We start from the raw sequence: 23,699 nt of genomic DNA, 5'->3' as shown, positions 1-23,699 counted from the left end.
ATCCCAGGGGACTTGGAGTCGGGGCTCAAGGCGGGGGACACCCTGGATAGGGTGCCGACTCATAACAAGGCTCAATCACACACACTACAGACAATTTGGAAATGCCAACCTACAACAGGTCTTTTGACTGGCGGAGGAAACCGGAGTATTTGGAGGAAACCCCTGAAGCATGGGGAGAACATGCACACACAGGGCGGACGTGGGATTCGAACCACCATCCCTGGAGGTGTGAGGCAAACGTGCTAACCGTTAATCCACCGTGCGCCAACCCAGTCTGCATGTCTACCCGCTCCCCCATTCAAGTGAGGAGCTCGATTATGCATTATGCATTTATTCCTAGTGGGCGACAACGCAGATGACAGCTTTATTTTAAGCCCCGATGCTGGATTCTACAATGCGCCTGACAGGCTGTTCAACTTGAGTTTCAAAATTGTCAAGTGCTGTCTTACAGAATATCCCAATTGTAAACCACAAGTACAGTTCGGAAGTGTCTTTGTAAGCGCCAACAATCTGGAAATTTCCAGCTCAAGATTTTAATTTAGACTTTTAACATAACGATGTTAAGTTGTAAATCATTCCAGGCCGTGTTCCACACACGTTTACAAATACGTTTACCTTTTGCACACCTTTGCGCTTAGATTTTTACACTTTTTACCTGCTTTACTGAAGTAAACATCAATGCGGTATTTTCTTCAGGTGTTAGCAATGTTAAGACCTGACATTAAGACCTATGAATCAGTGTGAAATGAACCGGTCCTCGGAAACAGTATTCCAGCACCATGTATTATATAACACTGTTTTAAGCAATAAGCGTTACAATAATATTTCATTCACAACGATGAGATTTTGAAAATGAATGAAAATCGGTGAAGGATGAAAAACAATGCGTGAAATTTACGTTATGTATATTTATGTTTCTTCATCAATTACAGGCAATTTTGTTTGCCATTTGTGAAAGTTGTGGATATCCAAAAATCTGAACTCACGAAGCAAATTAAGCATTTACTGTATGCTTCTGGTACTGTTGCTTTTGCACTTCTTTTGTTCGTCTTAACTGAATATGTTCTGAAGGCTCTTCCCGTTTTTCACTTTCTTTTTCATGTTCTGTAATTCATGCTGTGCCTTGTTGAAGAGAATGAAGTGTACAGGAACCAAACATATGCACTTAAAGACTGGAGAGTTAAAAAAAAAAGAAAAAAAAAAGGGATGTGTGTGCGTGTGTGTACCCACCCACTTTACGGAGCTCGAAGGAAGAGTCAAACTGGTGACCAGCGGCCAGCAAAAGCACAGCGTAGTTTATACCCGAGTGCAGCGTGGGCTCCGATTCAAACCCTCTCCTGAACCTATTGGGGGTAAGAAATTTGACAGGAGTTCATGCCATCATTTTCTGTATAATCTGTTCAATAATTGATCCCAAGAAGTCACTTAAACCCATTAACGTACTGTAGCATTTCTGGTTTAAAAAAAACAAAAGCAACACACTTGTCTCTTGTAAACACCAATTTATTATAATTTCACTATAACTTCATACCGTGTCACATGATACCTCACATGATACCTCACTTGTCACATGATACCTGCTTTAACCAATGGAATTTATTGAAAGTTTTTAAACACAGACCACAGCACAGAGAAAAATAGACAACAATATCTTTGAAGATTGTTGTTTAAACTTGGCAACAAGTTGAAAAAATACCTAGTATGACCTTAGCAATTTTTTATTTTTATTTTTAACCTTCTTTTGATTTGAACCAATGTCGATCTGATTAGAAAGACCGAGCTCTTGATCACAATAACAGAAAAAATAAAATGCCGCTTCTTACTGAGAAACCACAAAACCCTCCATGGTAAACGGTATGCACTTATATAGCGCTTTTTTTTTTTCTCATTCACCCACACACGCACACACGCACGCACGCACGCACGCACGCACGCACGCACGCACGCACACACACAGCTGCCATGCAAGGTGCTAGCTTGCCATTGGGTGCAACTTGGGGTTCAATGTCTTGCCGAAGGTACTTCGGCATGTGGAGCCATGTGGGCCGGGAATCGAATACTCTGAATACTCGATTCTGATTGGCAGGAAGGTGTGCGTTCAAACCATATATAATGCATAGGTAGTTCCAATCAGTTTAATCACCGTTCTCAATTAATGCACTGCCTAGAAACAACTGTAACCCTAGTAACCTACAGTAACGGTTGCATACGGTAATTAAACAACGCGAAGCCTCCACGTCACGCATTAATATCGTGTAATGCACACCTAGCCGTGGTTTCTCCCTTACATAAACGTCTCGTTATTAAACAAAATTTCTACAGAAAACAATACATCAATAATTACACAAATGTTTTTATGTTCAGCGTCCATCAGTCGTGTTCCTGTGTACGCTCTTACTAAAGAAAGGTATTAGAACAAGCGCATTCATATAAACCCGTGATTTGCCTTTTAGTCGTCACAACTGTCGGACGATGAATCAACACTTAACCGATCGGATCTATTTCAAGGGTTTGCATATTTTCCATCCGATAATAATAGAATTCCCGTCAGCGCTTCCTGTTTCTCAATGACTTTCTGTTTTATTACAACTCATCCGGCATGTCACTCGATGTGTCGCTTCTGCTTTTTTCAGTACTTGGACTGCAGAGATGTGCGTTATATGAATACGCTTGTAAGACGCATCGCGTATTAGACCATTCCTGCGCCAGTGCGTTCGGCTAAAAATAAAGCGTTTTGCTCACCATTGTATGCTGCTGTCTCGGCTCTGAGTGTCGGTGAAGTGCGAGTCCTGAAACATGTCTTTATAGATGCGTCCTACCAAGCAGTAAATGTCCGAGGCCACCTGCTCTTCAGACTCCACCAGCGGCAGCATGATGTCCAGAGCTCGCTGTCTGTCCCCAGGCTGGTTCCTCCTAAACACGGGACGAGGGGAAGGGTTACGCCTTGTGGGTCAAACCGGAACGTGAAATGATCCTGAGAATGAATTTCCCAACATGACGTGTTTTCTAGTTCAAAATGTTTGAGTATGGAGTTAGAAACCAAATATCAATAATCATGATTACTTTATGATATATAATGTAATTGTTATGATATCAGAAAATCTCATCCGTAAATATTACAATAAGTCTGTCTGTCGTTAAGATCGGGAGAGCGTTGATTTGCTTATGATAGGCTGAAAATGGAATCTTTCAAATTTAAATGGCTTTAAAAAAAAAATTCTTTCCTTATCGTAGCACATGAAGGCCCTGGCCTATTACTGCACCATCTATCTTTAAAAAATACCAAAAAAAAAAAATAGCCGTTTAAATGATAAAGGACACATGAAAAAATTTTTTTTAGTCTATACTACATTTCCACCATCTCTCCTTCGCACACACCTGCACTTAGGGGACTCCCCTAAAGATATTCCTATGTAATCACTGAGAGAAAGATAAGATACCTTGGGTATTTTCAATTAAACGTTCCAGCTGCATTGTGGTTACAACAAAACAGATGGGTTGCGTCAATGTGACATCAAGGAGCTACTTAGTAAACAGAACATAAGCGTCACGTTATGACGTTTGTCCTTCATGAACCACTCGTATAATCGATGCGTCATCTTCAACAGAGTCCAAGATTTCATTTGTGATGAAATTCTGAGTTGAATTTTTAGTTTAATAGCGTCTTTCATGGACACGTTGGTCTATTTTCACTTGACTGTTTCCAGAGATTCTGCTTGACGACCAGTTGATGGTGGCGCCAATGGGATCGATCTCTTGCTTCATCTCTGCCTACGGAGAGCGATGCAGCAGCGCTTTAAACCTTTTATCTGTCCAGCTCTCTCACCTCGTCATCTGTATAACTCTGTATATAACCTGTATACGCCATCGCGCAGTCGAGCCAGGTTTGTTGCCGGCTACGAGCCTTAACTCAAAGCAACCATGTCATACATATAGCTACAGAAGCCCTAAGAGGTTGATCTCATGATCACGACTTAATTTTCTCATAATGCATGGCCTCCTAGGGCTTCCGTGTATACGTCTTCACTATTCTACACTGTATTTCTAATTATAAGACACTGAACGTCGCTGAGTGGGAAACCGCTTTTGTTTTTAGGAGCTAACAGCGAAACCTGACCATTATTTTTCCCCTATTAAACACCACTGTGTCTGTACAACAAATGTGACACCAGAGCAGCACAAAACTCACAGGAAGTTAATCGCTAAGCCCATCAGAAATATTCCTTTAATGGTTATGGTTCATAACAAGGTATAAAGAGTAGAACGAGAACGCGAGGTATGCTGTGAAAGCAGACGTAACGTCGTATGGTGTTGACTCCGAACAATAACAATGCAAACAGTGGATTCTTTTCGTTAGCCCAGACTAAATAAGAGCGAATGAATGACGTGAATGCAGAGACAAATAAGAGAAGCAGAAAGAATGTAAGTCAAGGAAACAACATATTAACCCCTTAAACGTCTAGCTTCACATTCTCCCTTTACTACAACACACCTATTATTTTCCTATTAGTTTCACTGCAGCTACTGAATAATTCCGTTTAAGGGTATAATTCGCCGTGATGTTGATAAGACACCGATATATTAGCGAACTTGTCATTAAACTGTGTTTAAAAGTGTTTAGCAACGAGCCATTGAGACGTTTCTAGTTTTACATATCTTCAAACTACTTCCTGGTTATAACAATGCCAATGGACAGATTAGTATGTTTGCTCATTTAATTAAGTGAGCTATTACTTATGGAATAACTTATAATACAAAAGGGGTTGTTTTTTTTTTCTTTTCATTTTGTCCTAAGGGTGTACATATTTTTGCACTAGGCTGTATAGTTACTGCTATTAAACACTTTTAGTTAGTACTACCTATGGCTTAAATAATACTTGGCAAATATATCAGTTACAGCTAATCAATGCATAATAATGAATTATACATGCAACCCTTAAAGCACAACGCTATGAATAGAAATAGACAAATTGACAGAGAATGAATGAAGAGCTAAAAAAAAAATAAATAAAAAAAGATAGGAAAGAAACCAGAAGTCAGGAAAACAGTCCAAAAGACAGAAAAAGGAGAGGGACTGAGAGACTGAATTAGCCAGAAGGTAGAAAGTGAGAAATATAGAGGAGGGAAAAAAAAAAGAGAGAGAGTACAATAGGATGAGGAACAGTGACAGAATGAATAGAGAGAGAGGGAGAGAGAGGGAGAGAATGTGCAAATGAACAACTAGAAGGACAAACAGAAAGATAAAAAAATACAAGAGCGAGAGAGAAGTTTGTTAGAATAAATGCCTCATCTCTATACAGATCATCCCACTTGTGCACCTACACACACACATCTATACACAGATAAATCCAATATCTTCCATCACAAAGCCAACATCGGACTCAATAGGTTGCTTCATCTGCAAAACCAGCGTTAGATGTCATCGCCATGGGTTTGCATGTGCATCTCCTCTGTGACGCTCACATGAGTCATTCGGCATGTCTGGCTCCAAGCCGTGACATGATGAACCATCCTCAGGGAATTTCATGTCCCCCTCTGAGCCTGAATCCCCCTGACTGCCTCCTTTCATATATTGCAAATAAATGCAATTTAATCTCTCTTCATGTAACACTCTAGTATTGTTCAAAGCCTGGTGCTTGAATGGAGGAAATTGTTGTAATGCGGTTGAAAAGTGGGACGTATTATTTTAAAATATATAATAATAATAATACAGTGAATAGAAATGAAAAATGATTATCTACCCATGAGTCATGAGTGTATTACTGGCAAGGACGCAGCACATCAATGCTTTTATAAATATAACACAATATTAACACATGCAAATGAACAGGGAAGCCCATGAATATAATAGGAGTCTGAAGGAAAGCCATTCTTACACACACACACACACACACACACACACACACTCTCTCTCTCTCTCTCTCTCACACACACACACAAAAGTCACCTGTTTAGAGCGAAGGCATAGTGGAATTTCACATGAGGGTTGGCAATGGGGTCAAATGTTGGAAGTTTTTCTAGAGTCTCAACCAGCTTCACAATGGATTCATAATCCTACAAACAGACAAATAAAACTTTCACTAATAAAATCACAATAAACGATTTGCAATAAAAAAAAATATTCCTTCATCATGTAGTTGAACAGTGTAAAACTATTGGAGCAGCCATCTTGGACAAGCCAAACATTATACGTATTTGGTGCAATTTGGTATCATTCGATGCCGTAGGCTCCGCCTCCCAACATTTGAAGGCCATTGACAAAATCGAATAATTAAAAATACGATTATGCAGCTTAAAGTAGGTACATAAAGATTCAGGGTCCATTAGCCTTAATAGTAGCTCTAGTGCAAAAATAAACAAAAAAATAAATAAATAAGCAACCATAGGACACCAAACATGTCTTGGCTGATCGATAAAATTTTGCGTACGTGGAAAATATTCCATTTCGACTTTCACCAAAACCTTTAAATATCTCGCTTGTCCAAAATCGAGCTTAGATTTCGTCCTAAACGTCTCTCTTGATTGATCATACATGAGCCTGGTTCTGTTAAAACGCTGTTTCAGAAGCAGTCAGAGACGGTTCTTTCACTCCCAACACACTGCATTATTAATGAAACTCCTGCATCATACTCTTGAGCCACTGCACAGCATGAAACCACTCAAACCAATGTAAATAATTCAGTCAACCTTTATAATGTGCCATATGTTGATATTCATATTACTTATTGATAAGGGATGGGGTGACATAAGATAGATGCAACATGCTAGATGCAACATATGTTAATGGTAGTGAAGGAAAGATCGTGTATATATATTTTCAACGACATATACTATTCATGTCACAGAAGGCTTAATAGTTTCTAAATTGCTTGGATTGGACTACGTTATTTGTCATTAGACTGAGCCACGTTTCTTTTTGGACACGGTCTAGCTTCAGCACACTGGACTGTGTCTATTGCATATTTGTTTCCTGACGGTATGTAACTCCAGTAAATGGCAACAATTTGATTGGACTATGTGTTTCCTCAATAAATTAAATCGTGTTTATCCGTACTAGATTGGACTGTCCGCCTTCATTAGAACAGACTATACCTACCTCCATTAGACTGGACTACATTTATTTGTATCCACAGCTATAAACTCCATTTGATTAGTGCATACTCTATTAGATTGGACCGTGACAATTTATATAGACTGTGTCTACCTCCATTACACTGCTGTTGAACTGAACTATAACCACTGGATTGAACTGTGTATGCATTAAAATGGACTATGCTGACCTCTCTTAGATTGGACTGTACTTGCCTCTGTTAAACTGAACTATTCTGACTCCCACTGGTCTAGACTCTGTTTTCCACTGGCAGTTTCAGGCATTTCCTACTTTTGTTCTTCTCCATATGATTGGACTACACTCTGTTACATTGCACTGTGTCGCACTGTTAGACTCACCGGTAGATTTGGCTATGTCTAAGTTTTGTTAGATTTGGCTATGTTGACATCCACTGAACCTCCACTAGCTTCATTAAAAATGGACCGTGTCCCTTTCCTACACTGGACTGTCATGCTCATCCATTCGGCTGGACTGTGTCTACTTGCATTAGACTGAAATTCGTGAACCTCTGCGAGATCAAATTGTATTTGCTTATAGGAGACAGGAAGCCAAATACAGATAGCGGGAGTCCCTGGAGACTCTGAGCTTATTAAACATTTACACTCAGACAAGAGTCTCATTTCAATTCAGAGAAACTCGACTCTTACTGCACTTCACCGGTGGGTATTTCGAGCTCTGATTTAAAAAGAGTGGCCTGTATATTCTACTACAATTACTACTGACCGGTAAAGTCTGGCAGCCAGACTTAAAAATTATTGACATTTTAACATTGAACCATAGGAATGTGAAATATCTCTGACAGAAGCAGCTAAAGGAAGTAAGCAGTTTTTATTTTTCTACCGCCACATGGATGTCAAATTAAAGGAAAAACCAATACAAAGCTTCTTAATAAAGTGTTGGGCCACTGCAAGCAACCAGAACAGCTTCAATACACCTTGGCATCGATTCTAATGGTGCAATGAACACCATTCATCCAGAAGATACTCCCTTGGTGTTTTGGTGGAGAGCTCTTTCTAAAACATCAGTCCTAAGTCTCACATAGGTGTTCAAATGGCTTGTCATATAGTGACCATGATTTACATCCTCATCAAACTATTCAGTGAGAACTTGTGCATTGTGGATCATCCCGGAAGACACCACTCCCATGAGGAAAGAAAGGTTTCCTCAGAGGATAAAGTTGATCCGTCAGAAGAACTTTGTATTGATTTGTGGACCCAAACCATGGCAGCAAAATTGCCATGAATTTACCTTCCAGACTGATGATTTAGAAAACATTGACCAACAACAGAAATGGTTTGGTATATAGTGAAACTTGATCATCTCACCTGTATGTCTCTGTATGATAAGAGCAGGTTGATCACGATGTCGGCTGACAGGCACTCCACGTTGTCCAGTCGCTGCTGGATCCGGCCCAACTCTGCTGCGAGCTCCACCCCCGTGTACAGCTCCCGCGCTTTGCGGATGTCGTTCAGAATGGTTTCCCGGAAGTACTGGCTATAAAGGCACCACAAACACGGCGTGTTTACTACAGCACTCGCTATCATGTCAGTCTCAATGCTGTACTCAGAATGGATCACCAGCCAACAAACCATATCTGGTCAGGAGTGGAGCTGTAACAGACAGGGTAGTGTTGGGAAGACAAAAACTCTTAGTTGGCTGGGAATCCCCCAGCGCTGGCTGGAATATCTGCTAGAAATCAAGGTTCTACATCGGATTCGCACATAACGTCCTACCAATAAAACCTTCGACCTAGAACGAGTATCGTTACTGACTCCATACAAACCACCAGGATTCTTCTTATGGCCTACTTTAGATCTCAAATGATGATGTTCTGAGCAAGCGACTGTATGCTGCACAGGATTTCCTCCTGAGAAACTTTTTAGCACATAAGAAGTCACGACGTGTCTCTTCCACTCCGACCTGTCTAAGGGAAGCATCCGAAGTGGCTCGTTTGAACAATTTGAGGTTTATTTAAATCTGACTGAACCAGATGGAATCAAATTGTAAAGTCTATGCATTTGGGTCTTGAGATAAAACTAGTTCCCCTCTGAAAAGGATTTTTCCAAATCCAAAAAAAATACATTGCAATACATAATAAGTTCCCAATCGAACCAGGAGATTAAAGGCAATGGTTAAGTGTCAAGGTTAGCGGATATATATGAAGGATATTTTTTGTCCATGCCATGTCATAAACGAGGTTATTCGGCAAATTTACTTACTTCATCACCAGGCTAAGAACACAAACAACAGCGTGCAAAAAAGTGTACACCTATAAGTTTTGGGTGTTCTACTACACAGTATGTCGCAGTAAAATATTAAAGCAGGGGTTTGTCATTTTAGAGCCCTCTGGTGCCTAGGGCCAGATGCAATTGTACTAAAAATATAGACGAACAAGCCCACCCGCAGTTTTGAAGCCTTGTGACCTGCCATTTAATGAAAAAGTGCCACATATGAAGGAATTACAAAAGATCCGTTTGGCAGTGTTATGTGACCTCACAATGTAAAAATAATATATTACAACTTGAAAAAAAGAATGAAAAAGAAATCAATTTGGGCACAGTGAGTTCTCTCAGCTTAACAGCCATGACTCAGATCTTTCTCGATGTGACAAAGAGGAACTTGCGCATTGAATAAACACACACACACACACACACACACACACACACATCCCTCAACCCTCCAGCGTCACTGTACTTTCCCTGTGATGAGTAACCTAGTGTAATCATGAGCGACCTTTAATCATAACATGCATACATAAATCAAAAAATCTAATACAGAGACAATAAAATCAGGAACTGGGATTATACGAGTCAGAATGTGTGTGTGTGTGTGTGTGTGTGTGTGTGTGTGTGTGTGTGTGTGGGGCAGTTTCACTCACCAGGAGCTGGTCTGTGTGCTGGTGAGAAGCTGGGTCAAGCGATCCACCAGAGGCAGGCAGATGGGACCGAGCAGAGCCTCAAAACCGGGCTGCATCAGCTCACTGAGGCCTTTCATGAGGCTGCTCTCACAGCAGTACACCTTATTCTGAGGAGTCACTATGTACGGGATAAACAGGTAGTTCGCCGCACATGACTGGACAAAAAGAGAGAGAGAGAGAGAGAGAGAGCGAGAGAGAGAGAGAGAGATGTATATGAGATGATAGCCATTGGCATTAATGAAACTGAAACATTCATGGCCACCATGTACGCAATGAACATGTACTGAAAGAGATGAAGTGCTCAAGGTTCTTAATGCAATGCTAGCCTTGAACAGTAACTCTATCATTTATAGTTACTCAGAGAGAGAGAGAGAGAGAGAGAGAGAAACTCATACATATATACTGAAATCTGTCTGTCGGTCTATCTATCTATCTGCATGCTTGTCTGTCTGTCTATTTATCTATCTGTTTGTCTATCTATCTATCTATCTGTTTGTCTATCTATCTATCTACTTATCTATCTGCTTGTCTGTAAGTGTCTTTTGTTATCAGTAGTACAAACATTCATGGTCATGTACAGGATGGACAGACAGTTGCTCACAGAGAGCTGGTTAACGGGAAATGGGGGCGTGTTTACTCTGGGACTCGAGGCCTAGGTAGTAACGCTAACTTTTTTTAAAATGTCAATCATCGCCATTCGCAGGATGAACAAACTAAGTATGCATTAACTGCAAATCTGCAGAGAGAAATAAGTAACGAGACTTAAGCCATGGCAGTAATGTAGTGTACGTTTAACCTTTAAAGCAAACAAGTGCTAAGACCTAGAGAGAGAGAGAGAGGGAGACAGAGATAGAGAGAGAGAGCGAGAGCGAGAGAGAGACTGAGACTGACTCCGGGCTTCGGCTGCAGTTCAGTTCTAATATTAACAATAACACTTTATTAAGCTGAGCTGAAGTGACTTGGCAGCCATGAGCGATATAATACGAGAGATATTACGAGGAACAGTGTGTGAGCAACTCAAAGTAAGAAAGAAGAAGGGGTACTGAACATACTGTCTCTGAATACATACAGTAGAAAGAAAAAAAAGAGGGAGTGATACTGCATCTTTCTCTCTTTCTCTGTCCTTCACACACACACACTCTTTGATCAGTTCTATATATATACACACACATACACGTCCGGTGTGGTCAGAGACTTGGCCGCGGCACCTGTCACAAGCTCATTCATATTTTAAGCAGTGAGGGACACAGATACAGAGAGACAGAGAGAGAGAGAGAGAGAGAGAGAGAGAGAGAGAGAGGGTGCACTTTCATTCAATTTCGAAAGCAAACCCTTTGAAAATGAGCCTTTTCAGCTGCATTATGAGCGTCGTTATTAATCTATAAAAGAGAACGAGTGTTAATGCCGTGTGCTCAGCCTCCATTTTCTCAACCGAACCTGACGTGCAAAACAAAGACGTCTAACGAAAAGAGGGAGCAAAAAAAAAAAAAAGTTTTAAAAGGTCAAAAACAGAGAGAAGGGTAGAGGAGATAGAAGGTAGAGGATTAGTCATCAAGTTGATGGAGGAGCAGGCGGTGGAGGTCAAAAGAAGTAAAGTAGGTGCGGAAGAAGAAAAGTAAAAAAAAAAAAAAAAGAAAAGAAAGAAAAAGAAACAGGAAAGAGGGCAGCGGTGAAACAGAGAGAGGAATCACACTCTTGCTGTTAGACAGAGAGTCAGCGCTGGTGTTTCCTGCTACCTGCAGCTCAACGCCACCTGATCCCCTGAGCCACTTATAGCCTCACTAAAGCCTAGTGAGCAACCCACTAACGCTGCTCTCTCCATCTGCTGTCACACAAAGGGAGACCGAGAGAGAGAGAGAGACAGACAGAGAGACACAGTGAGAGAGAGAGAGAGAGAGAGAGAAACTGAGAGAGACAGAGAGAGAGAGCGAGAGAGAGAAACTGAGAGAGACAGAGAGAGAGAGAGAGAGAGAGAAACAGAGAGACCGAGAGAGAGAGACCGAGAGAGAAACTGAGAGAGAGAGAGAGACAGAGAGACACAGTGAGAGAGAGAGAGAGAAACTGAGAGAGACAGAGAGAGCGAGAGAGAGAAACTGAGAATGACAGAGAGAGAGAGAGAAACTGAGAGAGACAGAGAGAGAGAAACTGAGAGAGACAGAGAGAGAGAAACTGAGAGAGACAGAGAGAGAGAAACTGAGAGAGACAGAGAGAGAGAGAGAGAAACTGAGAGAGACAGAGAGAGAGAGAGACAGAGGGAGAGAGAGACTGAGAGAGAGAGAGAGAGAAAGACAGAGAGAGACCGAGAGAGAGACAGAGAGAGACCGAGAGAGAGAGAGAGAGAGACCGAGAGAGAGAGTGAGACAGAGAGAGAGAGAGACCGAGAGAGAGAGTGAGACAGAGAGAGACCGAGAGAGAGAGAGACAGAGAGAGAGAGAGACACAGAGAGAGAGACACACAGAGAGAGATACAGAGAGAGTTATAGAGTGAGAGAGACGGACCGAGAGAGACAGACCGAGAGACTGAGAGAGAGAGAGACTGAGAGAGAGAGAGAAACAGAGAAAAAAGAGAGAGAGAGAGAGAGAGAGAGGGAGAGAGAGAGACAGACAGACAGAGAGAGAGGGCGCTTAGAAGAAAGAGCTTTTCATTACCAGACTATTCAGGTGCAGCTGCTGGAGTGTTGCTTTTTCCTGACACGCCTCTGACAAATTAACTCGGTCCAAATGTCTGACTCGGTATTATTTCATCAGTTGGAATTTTTTAAAAATATTTTACTTAGGAATATATTATATAAACCCTGAGACAATAAGCTGTTTCCGAAATCAACGTAAGCCTTTTTTTTTTTTTTTTTTTTTTTTTTTTCCACCTGATGTGTGGCAGCCTGGGAAAACCCTTCATATGATACAGTTTTCCGTTCCATGCAGCTCTCAAAGCTACAGTTGAACTGAAACCGAAATCTGTTTCTCTTCAGCACGCATCTTTACACAGGTAGTGATTTGACTCCGAATCGACCCGACTGCAGGAAGTGAATCAAACGGCCCGCGTGTTTTGGGTTTTCTTTATAATCATGAGCGCCACAGGACATTAGGACCAGTGAACAAAAAGAGAAAATGAATTCTGGATGTGACACACAACATGCTTTAAACCAGTTACATGCGGAGTATATAATTATCGAGTGATTTATTGAGTGCTGACTCCGTTTTCTCCGTACTTGGATGAGACAAATGTTTGTTTTCCTTTTTCTGTTGCCAGATTTTTGAGCAAAGAGGAAAGAGCTTCACGAGAAAGGCTTCTGTTTTACACGACCCTCAGGCAGTGTTTTTTTTTTCTCGTTCGTTTGTTTAATTATGTGCAGTGTAAAACCAAACTAAACCAAATATTAAATGAATCAAAAGTATTAGCTACCCTGTGTGTGTGTGTGTGTGTGTGTGTGTGTGTGTGTGTGTGTGTATACTCACAGTGTTTTTCTGGCACACAACCTCCTGCAAAAGAAACACATAGGATATATGTGAGTTTACAAGCCCCTGAGTGAGGCCAATAAAACTTTACAGCATCTGCTCTGAATCCTTTATTTCACCCGAGACCTGTTAATCCGCTCCTGTACGCATTAAGAGATCATTAGCATTCCAAAACAAATGAGCCCCAACAATCACGGCAGGACTGGCACCGAGCCAGCATTTAACTCTTGAGCAAGACCCTTAAACAAAGGTCAAAAGGTCAAGTCTGATGTTAAACTGTCTTTCTTTTATTGTTGACAAATTATTCTAGGTGAAATACATGGATTACGGTCGTCCAAGATGGCCGTCATAAACTTTGGGTTATGGCGCGTTCGAGTCATGCCGGAAAGATCGTATTCGCGAGTTGAACGCAGTCGTACGAAGTCGTAATTACGAGTGGGGAAACTCGAGATTTTCTTTGAGCGCAGAGTTTCCGAGTTAAATGAGACAACATGGTGGAATCGATGGTCTGGGGTTGACGGAAAAGTTGTTGAAATTGAACGTTTACTCGTCTCAGAAGCTGATTTTAGCTATGATGTGTTTGGTATACGCAGCAAGTTATCGTCAGGCTTTTTTTAATTTACAATAAAACAAGCTAGCTGCCTGCACCAAATACGACAGCACTGTACAATTACGATGTAATAAGTAACGTACTTTGAAGTAAATTAATTAAAAACATTAAAAAAAAAGTGAAACACACCTGGCGCGCAGGTACACCGCCATCTCGCTCCGATCAAAGAGACTTGAACGCACGTCGTAATTACGACTTCCCAAAAGGACTTGAGCGCACAGTTAAACAATGTTCATTTCTTGTAAATTATATATGAAAAGAACATATAAATGGGAATTATATATAGAATTTCATTTTTAAATCATTACCGATTCATTTTTTGTTTGTTGTTTTATCACACTTCTTACATTTTTCGTATATTTCCTGGTATGTTAGTCATGGCCAATTCCCACCCATCAGGTATCTTTCCTCTACCACACAACAGCTACCAACCAGGGAGGGCGAAGGCTATCACATGCTTCCTCCGAGGCACGTCAAGCCATCTTTTCGATCTGCTGTTCATGCAACTTCAGGGGGCGGAGTAACACACTCGGAGGAAAGCACTACCCTTCCACTCACAGACTCCCATGATTGGCTAGTGCCACAGTGATTGATAGGAGAGAGAGAGAGAGAGAGAGAGAGAGTATGCCACGCCTCCTTCTCTGGAAGCATGGGCAATTTTGCTCTCTTGGACTCCAGGCTACGGATAGCTGTGGCATTAATCCGGATTCGAACGGGACTTCTGTTACGATACTGAATTTATTTTAATATATTTACGGTTGAGATTTCAAAGTATGTTAAAGTTTTGTTATAGAAAAACATCAATTTTCATCTTTTTTGGCTATTTTCCAGAATTCTACCACGGCATCATCCGACTGGTTTTCCCAGATCGCCACACGCCACGAAGTTGGCAGGCGAAAGATTTTTGTGGAACGTATTCTTCGGTGAAACAGGCATCCGTTTCGTATTAGCTACAACAATCGTGTCTTTTCTACTCGTGGACGTTTGAACTAATTGGAAAAATTAATCCCGCAAATGAAATGTGACTTTTCGACCCATGATTACTTTAATCTTCAGCTAAAGGCGTTGATTGCATTCTGTCTATCTTATATTTACTGACATATACGGTAGACAGAATGCAATCAATATCTTTAGCTGAGGATTAAAGTTAAAGCTGAAGGTACTGATTGCGTTCTGTCTGTCTTATACGTCACTAAGCGTATGTGTGACAGACGAACATCTAAAATCGAATGTGAAAACGATAGCGATCGAGCAGAAGCTACCGTGTTTATAATTGACATCAGTGCAACGCCACGATATCTCATCTGGATTGCAATCTGAACCGCTGCACGCTTTGCTCCCGTGTGTGCATGAACGCTGTCCCTGCACTGCACTCGTGTGTGAAATCGGCGCCTGAATATCATGCACTCGAATGCCCCATGAGCCCCTCGCAATCTATTTCTCCTTTCAATAAGGCCGTGAACAGGACCCGCTGAAGCTAGTGGGATTTCTGTGCACGGCAATCAAAGGTGTTAAAAGTGAAATGAGTCACTCCAGCGTGTTAATGCGCCGAAGCAACACTTAAAGCTCTCGAGCTTTTTATAGGACATGAGAACAAAACTCTTCAGCCTGCTATAGTGCAAACAGCTACTGTGCACACAAGCACGGTGAAAGAAACCATATGCTGTTTCAATTCGAATGCTCTCGATTCACTTACTCTTTAATCATAAAAACCCCAAACCCACGCAGTCATATTTGTCAGTATACTCTATCTCTGTGTCTCAGTTCTGTTCCCGGCCAAAGCATCTAAACTTGTACACATCACTTCTTTTAATAAATTAAAGGAGCAGTAAGGAATTTTAGCTTGAGTTAGCCAAACAAATACAACCCCGTCCTTCGTTGGTCCCTCTAAACATATTCCTAGACTGAAACGCCTCACTGCTAGCGTAAGAGGATGAGCTTTTAGAATTGCCTGTGAACATGATTGACAAAAAAGTAAATACGCTTGTAGATTCTTGTCCTGGTTGGTTGGATATTACTGATCCACATCATTTGTTGTTTATTCTGAATACAGAACCTGGGGCACTACTGAGACCAAAGTTCCCTCTGAGAGCATATTTTAATGACAAAAAAAAAAAAACGCAAAAATATTCCGACTTAAAAATCGCTGACCGCTGCTTTAATCATCTAGTTATATTTGTGTAAGTACAATTAATGTCAGTTATTTCTTGTGTATTAGAACATTATATTAAAACTGCAGTTTACGCCTCTACACGTGTGTCTACTATAAGACTTCGGTGAAGTTACAGGATTATTTGTGAGATTTGGAGTTGTATGGAATGTGAAGGTGTTGAATACAGTCAGAACAAGACTTCAGTGGGATTCAGCTACCTGGAGGTTCTGCAATGAGTCTGAGTTGGAGTCACAGTACAGGATGATGTTGTTGGCCATGCTGAAGCTCTCCCTCACTCCCAGGTGATAGAAGAGCGACGGCTGTCGGAAAGCGTCCGTCATTTCCACCACAGCTATATCTGCGAGACAACATCGCAAACTTATTAGACGGTAAGACTGACAGGGTCACATGTGAATAATGAGATTATGCCCATTTATTAGACACATCTACCTTGTAGCTACACTAATTGCCCCTTTAATCAGGTAACAGTAGACATAAAGCAGCTTTACAGAAATCTGGACGTAGATTTAGATCCCTAATGAGCAAGCCAGAAGAGAGAAGAAGAAAAAAAAAAACTCCCTGAAATGACACAACATAGAAACCTTGAGAGGAACCAGATGCAAAAGGGAACCCATCTTCTCCTGGGTGACATCTGGATTATAAATCATTATCGTACACAGGTTCAGAAGAGTAAGGGCAAACAGTCTTCATGATTACAGCAGCAGTTCTTAGGTACAAACCTACAGTAATTTTGTGGCTTTTAGTATCAGTGCATTAGCCTTAAGGTAATCTATAAGCTATTGTGCACCAAAACAATGACACAACTGGCATTTAGAAGACATATCCATTCACATTTTCGAAAACAGTCTCGCTGTACCACGGACACGGATCGATAGTTTTGATTACATCATTCTGCACTTCAGCTTCTCATCAGATTTTCTGTCCAATCAAATGCTCGCTAGAATCTGAAGAGTCCCACCCCCAGTATGATAAAATTCCATGGTACTGACTGTCAAGTATGGCTTAGCCTGGGCTGTGAGGTAAGCTAAACTCTACTGGCTATTTAAAAACAGGGAGGGGCCACACGATATGTCTTGCCGTGACTTCCTGTTTCAGTGGAAATTACATCAAAACATGGGATAACGTTGTGTTTCAAGGTACTTCACATGGACTTTAAGTGTGCTGCAACAAGTAAGCTATGTTAGAAATAAGTGTAATTTCAGACACACACACACACACACACACACACACACACACACACACACATACAGGGGTTGTTTGGATCTGCGCACACATACACACTCATTACCACAGAAACACAGTCTACTGATGTATATTTTTTTGCATATATGTGTGTGTGTGTGTGTGTGTGTGTGTGTGTGTGTGTGTGCACATGTGCTGTGGGGCTGATTTCCATAGGGCCTGTCCCTAGCACAAGTTCTCAGTGACTGCATGTAAATATTGACAGGAAGTCATTTCTTCTGGTGTGTGTGTACGGTTTCCTCTTGTTTTACCGGCAAATGAACAGAAGTTCTCTCTCTCTCTCTCTCTCTCTCTCTCTCTCTCACACACACACACACACACACACACACACACACATGCAGACAGTTTGTGCAGTACACACCTACACAATAGGTGCCAATTAGTTATTAATCATTCTGCTAAATATTTAACTTGTGTAAATGCATTTGTATGAACAAAAATGACTACTAGCGCCAGTGCAGGCTTAAAGGTTAGCTAGCAAGTCCAGATTAGAAAGAAAAGCTAGCTACAGTGTAAACTAGCAAGCTAACCTTCATAAACACAAGCTACTTCGAGAATGTTTAAGTGATTATGAAACTATTATGAGATTTGGTTTAAAAAAATTGTTCATTAGTTAATGAAAAATATCAGGCTAATAATGCTAGTTAATACACAAACCCTTGTGTAACCATGCTAGCTAATCTAACTAGCTTTCATTCAATGTTAGCCAAATTAGCCTTTTTTTTTTTTTTTTGTAAATTAGCCCTAGTGCTTTCACAACAGGTGTGTGCAAAGATAAGTGCTGAATAGTGTAAGTGTAATGGAGCAAAAGACTACTTTCAGCTCTTTTTGTTTTGATTCATGATAACATTTTTCAGTCCCCAGGAAGGTTCCAGAAAAATGAAGAAGGCAAATATGCTGGACTGCCTCCAGTCACTGCAGCTTACTTGAACAACACAACTGTTTCCAGAAAGTTAATTATGTAAGTAGATTAAAATGGCAAGGTATACCAGGCAACGAAATGCACATTACAGGCAATGACTCAGCAAAAACAAACAAACAGATGATTGCACCTCATGTTTCATTGATTCGTTTGGCAGATGCTTTTCACCTACCACATTAAACAAAACACAATCCAAGCATGCAGCTCAGTGGTTATGACTTAATGGTTTTGCTCAAACATTGAACATCCAGCAGCTACCACTAGCCCTTGACCCACTGACCGAGAAACTGCTGTGCTCTCCTAAGAAACCATTGTCCCACAAAAAACACACACACACACACACACACACACACACACACACACACCTTGCTTGTTGGGACCTTTCATTAACATAATGATTAACTGATTATTTCATAATAAATTCATACTAATAAATTAATTATTCCTTTATTAAGTCCTCACACGGTCAGGGGGGAAAAAATGCAGATATCCCTATACTTGTGGGGACGTCCCCACTAAGATTACAAAACCACTCCCACACATACAGAACAATGGCTTGTGAAAGTATTTAACCCTCTTAAAAGTCATCAGATTCGTCTGGATTACAAATGAAAGTTACACAGATATGATCTTGAAGTACATTTCGAAAATCAAAATTCATTATTACTTCAGTCTAGACTTGGTAGAACCCCATTTTGCTGCGATGACAGCTTTTAATTCTGTTGTGGTAAGTTCCTACCAGCTCTTCACACTGTTTGGAAGTGATTTTCACCCATTCTTCCTGTCAAGATTTGCTCCAGGTTCTTCGGGTTGCTTGGATGTTGCTTGTTGACCGCCACAGATTCTCATCGGGATTCAGATCTGGACTTTTGCTTAGCCATTCACCTTTTCCATTTTCACCACCCCTCAGAACTCTTCTGCGCTGAGAATTTCATTGTACTAGGAAAGCTTTATGAAGATGACAAATCCCTGATCTTTAAATCCCTGATTAATACCGGACGTGTTTTTGTAGCTCCTTGGTCTTCAAGATGCTGTTTGTTTAGGCATGTTCTCCAACAAACTCTGGGGTCTTCCAGGAACAGATGCATGTACATTGAGATTACGTGACATTATAATCGGACTCCGTTCAACCAATTATGCGACTTATAATGGCAACCCTGCTTTAGGGGTTTTACAGAAATGGGGTGAATACTTATGCAATCACAATTTACAGAATAAGTTATTTATTTGTAGATAATTTTACAAATTATGTTGGGGGTTTTTTTCCCCATTATTATATTATCCCCACAATATTACTAACTATTTTGTGTAGATTCATGACTTGTTTCAGGTTGTAACAGTATAAAATGTGGAAAAGGTCAAGCAGGGGCTGAATACTTATGCAAGGTACTGTATATGTCGATTTGGATGAAAGCCTCAGTACAAATACAGTACAGTAATGAAGTATAGTTAAGTATCGTCAAGGAATAAATGCACAGTCACACAACCATCATAGTGTGCCAAATACGCCGTATCACATGAACTGATCTCCAGGATTGAAATCCTACAAGGAGGGGGAATAAAGGCCATTCTTGGAACTTGGATTACACATTCGCCCTCCCACCCATTTACACACACACACAGCAAAACAAAAAGACAAAAGCTCAGTCAGGTGTGGTAAGGCAGGCAGGCAGGGCAGTTTCTGCCCACGAATCTCACTCTCTGCTACATTATGATGCATTCCTGACAGAGCCATTAAATGATGATCAAAGCTCTTCAAACGTGAATTTGTGTGACTGACCATGCATGCATGTTTCATCTTTATTAATTCATTATTTTCTGAGAGGATCAGGTGAGGCCCACTGCCTCAACAAAGCTTCAAAACCTCAAAGCCTTTAAAAAAAATTTAATAAATAAAAAAGGATTTAAAAATAGGCTGTATTCAGGCACCAGACTCATGTGAGTCGTGTCCTAGTGATACTCAAAATGTGGCTAACCTGATCTCCTGCTCTTGCTTCACTCAGGTTTATGGATTTAATGGCCCAGCGGCAACTTCACAATTTTACGAGTGCAGACCATGATCTTTAAGAAAAACAAAAACCACCATGAATGCTTCGCATATTAAAACTGATCTTCAATGGCGTCCAAAATTTAAGATCAGAGCTGACTTCCATCCACCCATCTATTTTCTGTACCGCTTATCCTACACCGGGTCGCGAGGAGCCTGGAGCCTATCCCAGGGGACTCGGGGCACACGGTGGGAGGCACCCTGGACGGGTGCCAATCCATCTCAGGACACAATCGCACACTACAGACAATCTGGAAATGGCCTACAATCAGCCTACAATGTCTTTGGACTGGGGGAGGATACCGGAGTACCCGGAGGAAACCACCGAAGCACGAAGGGAACATGCAAGCTCTGTGCACACAGGGTGTAGGCAGGATTCAAGCCCCAGCCCATGAGGTGTGAGGCAAACATGCTAACCACTAAGCCACTGTGCCAACCTCCCTCCCCCTCATCGGAGTTTCCTACAGTACCCACAATGCTGTTCGACTAACTGCTGATAGTGGCGCACTGTCTGTTATCCCTTATATTTGAAATCATTGACATTTTTCCACTTTGAAATACTATTGTAATCGTGCTAACAACAAACAACCAATAAATCAGCGTCGGAATCGCTAAGCACAGAAATATTTCAATATTAACTTATTTACTGTGTTTCAGGGTGAAGTTTGCCTTTAATTTATTTAAACTGTGTTCAACTACAGTTGAGTCGAGTGTGAACTTATGTATCGGACGAGACATTCGGTACTTAGTTCAAGCTTGAGGCATTGTTCGTCTCTATGATAAGAGCCGTGAATTCACTTTTGCAAATGATCTCCAGGTAAATATCCGTGTCATTACAAGTCCACGCTGTAAAATTATGCCCGACGGCATGACTAGCTAAGTGCTAGATATGTTTATCTCGGACGCTGATGACTGTCGGAAACTCCAGAGACACGCATTCCATTTGTGTCAGGCCTTTTCTAGCAGCCATGGGCCTGGTGAGGCTCTACATCACTGAGGAATGTGTGGAATTTCAGCACAGAGGTGTGTGGATGTCTGTGAGGGGGATAGAAAACGGAAAAGCAGGGTGACTAACTTCTGATCTCGGGAGTTTTCCACACCGAGTAGGAGATACGACGAGAGTATTCGCTACCTCAGTAAATTCCATCAACGATAAACAACGGAACGGAATATGCTGCAAGTATCGATCGTCACTACTTCATGGGAAAGTCATGGAAAGCCCGGAGAACAACTGGTTATTTTTTTGTAAGCAATGAAACACATAATGCATAGTTTCTCAGAAAACATGACAAGCTGTATTTGTCTCATTAACTTCATCAGAGAGAAAAGAGAGAAGCTGGGAAACGGAAGGCATTTTATAGCTGCTGTAACATAAGCGATAACAGGAACTAACTAGTTTCATCTACGATGTGTCAAACTGTTGAACCTTATTCTAGTCGGTTCATTTTTGCTTATTTCAGGATTTCTAGAAAGAAAGAAAGAAAGAAAATGTATCTATCAATGGAATAAGACAATGAAATGAGTAAAACAATTCTAGAAATTCAAGATAGTTTCACTTTGCTAGGATATCTTTTTTTTTTTGTAGTGTGAAAGTAGAACTGCTACTGTTCTAAGAAACAAACATGGCAGCCTAGAAAGAATATGTTTATAAATATACCTGAATTCCTTGTTGCATGGATAGCTAAAATGTTGTTACTTTGTTATTTTGCTAACATGACACATCTTCACAGCTTTTAAGCTAACTTATCATTAGCTTTAGCTATCCAGCTAACCAGTATGAGCTCTCGAAAGTTCTTCCGGCATGCTCCGTCTGTTGAGGATCCGTTGCTACCAAGATGTAAAGCAAATTTATGTACTGTTTAATTACATGCCATGCTTCGGTTTTAATGTTTAAGCTCAGCTTGATCGAAAAAGAACTAGGATCCTAAAGTGACGCAATGTATTTTAACAAAAATGCCTCAACGGATAACATTTTGTACTTCTTTTAGACCTTTATCCAAACGAACACATGTATTTGGACTGGGGAGGAAACTGAAGGACCTGGAGGAAACCCCTGAAGCATGCACACATGGAAGTGCAAGGCAAACATGCTAACCGCTAAGCCACCATGCCCCTGAGCCTGGTGCAACAGCAGCAAATTTAATCTTCACTCTATGTCCGTCTGGTTAGACAGGTTAGCTCATGGCTCGAGTTAAGGATTGGCTGCTAAAAAGCATTAGAGGAAGCTGACTCAATCCCAGAATCCTTAGTTTGACCTTTATGGCTTTACACTTTACTTCATGTTAAACCAAAATGACATGTAACATGCCTCCAAGTAAGTAGGTTTTGTATGTCTAGTTCCATAGGATGAAGATGTACATATCTAAAGATACATGATATTTTGAACTGGATTAAGTAAACATTATCCCTCGAACCAAAGTGTTAAACACCATGTATAGCTTGCTCATATGCAAAACGGACACTTGTCTTGGCGTTTGTGTGGTCTAGACTGGTTCTTTTCAGCTGTTTTTTTTTTCCCCTCTACAAAAAAAAGAATCGAATCCTACATGTGACAGGTGTACCAGTAACAAAAGCTTATTCAACCTGTCCGACAAGCTTATTATAACAACCTCACTCCTGAGTCATGCTCCAAAAGCGAAAACAATTGAGGGAATTTTACTGAAGAACAATTCCTAAATAAAAACTTTAGAACAAAGATGGGATGCCTGGTGAACAATAGTCAACCTCGAGGACTAAGAAGGTGGTATTTATAGGTCAGGGAACGATGAGTGAGAACGGATTCCTTCCTGAGAACCATTATTCCTAAATAAAATAGAACGGCTTGTTCTTCCTCCGTCGTGTTTATTGCCGTTGTGCTTTTGCTCACAGTTGAGGTGCGTGAAATGAAAGCATGCCTTAATGATATTCAAAACATACTGACTCTTGACTCCAAGCCACAGATGGCGTGGCATAGTTGGAATTCACTCTCGCAGTCTCCGGACGACTGGGTGCAACACTTAAGAGCTTGCTGGCTATGATTTTAATCGAACTAATCAACTGTGGCTCGAGGACTGAATACAAAAGTAGAAAGGGGAAAGGTTCAAACCATCATTTGCTGAGGAGAGAGTGATGTATATTGGAACTGCAGGACCCAAGAAAAAGAAGAAAAAAAAAAAAAGAAAAAGGTGTTGTAGGATCAGGTAGGTTTCAAATCTCATGCGGGTAGGAGTGGGAGGTCAGATA

General features: G+C 40.9%; 1 protein-coding gene across 1 annotated transcript in view; it reads right to left on the bottom strand.

Annotated features, from left to right (window-relative positions):
- The window catches only part of map3k5 (mitogen-activated protein kinase kinase kinase 5), a 63,526-nt gene that overhangs the window by 27,700 nt on the left and 12,127 nt on the right, over nucleotides 1–23,699 (bottom strand). Inside the window, exons 2-8 of the mRNA XM_053644255.1 lie at nucleotides 16,464–16,603; nucleotides 13,484–13,507; nucleotides 9,990–10,183; nucleotides 8,437–8,605; nucleotides 5,948–6,054; nucleotides 2,743–2,913; nucleotides 1,231–1,343 (exon numbers count right to left, since the gene is read on the bottom strand). Of these exons, the coding sequence (XP_053500230.1) occupies nucleotides 1,231–1,343; nucleotides 2,743–2,913; nucleotides 5,948–6,054; nucleotides 8,437–8,605; nucleotides 9,990–10,183; nucleotides 13,484–13,507; nucleotides 16,464–16,603 (918 nt within the window). The remainder of the gene's footprint in view (nucleotides 1–1,230; nucleotides 1,344–2,742; nucleotides 2,914–5,947; nucleotides 6,055–8,436; nucleotides 8,606–9,989; nucleotides 10,184–13,483; nucleotides 13,508–16,463; nucleotides 16,604–23,699) is intronic.

Source organism: Ictalurus furcatus, chromosome 2, assembly GCF_023375685.1.
Source record: "Ictalurus furcatus strain D&B chromosome 2, Billie_1.0, whole genome shotgun sequence".
In the NCBI taxonomy this organism is placed as follows: domain Eukaryota; kingdom Metazoa; phylum Chordata; class Actinopteri; order Siluriformes; family Ictaluridae; genus Ictalurus; species Ictalurus furcatus.
The sequence above is the reverse complement of the archived record's forward strand: the minus strand, read 5'-3'. Positions and strand labels throughout refer to the sequence as shown.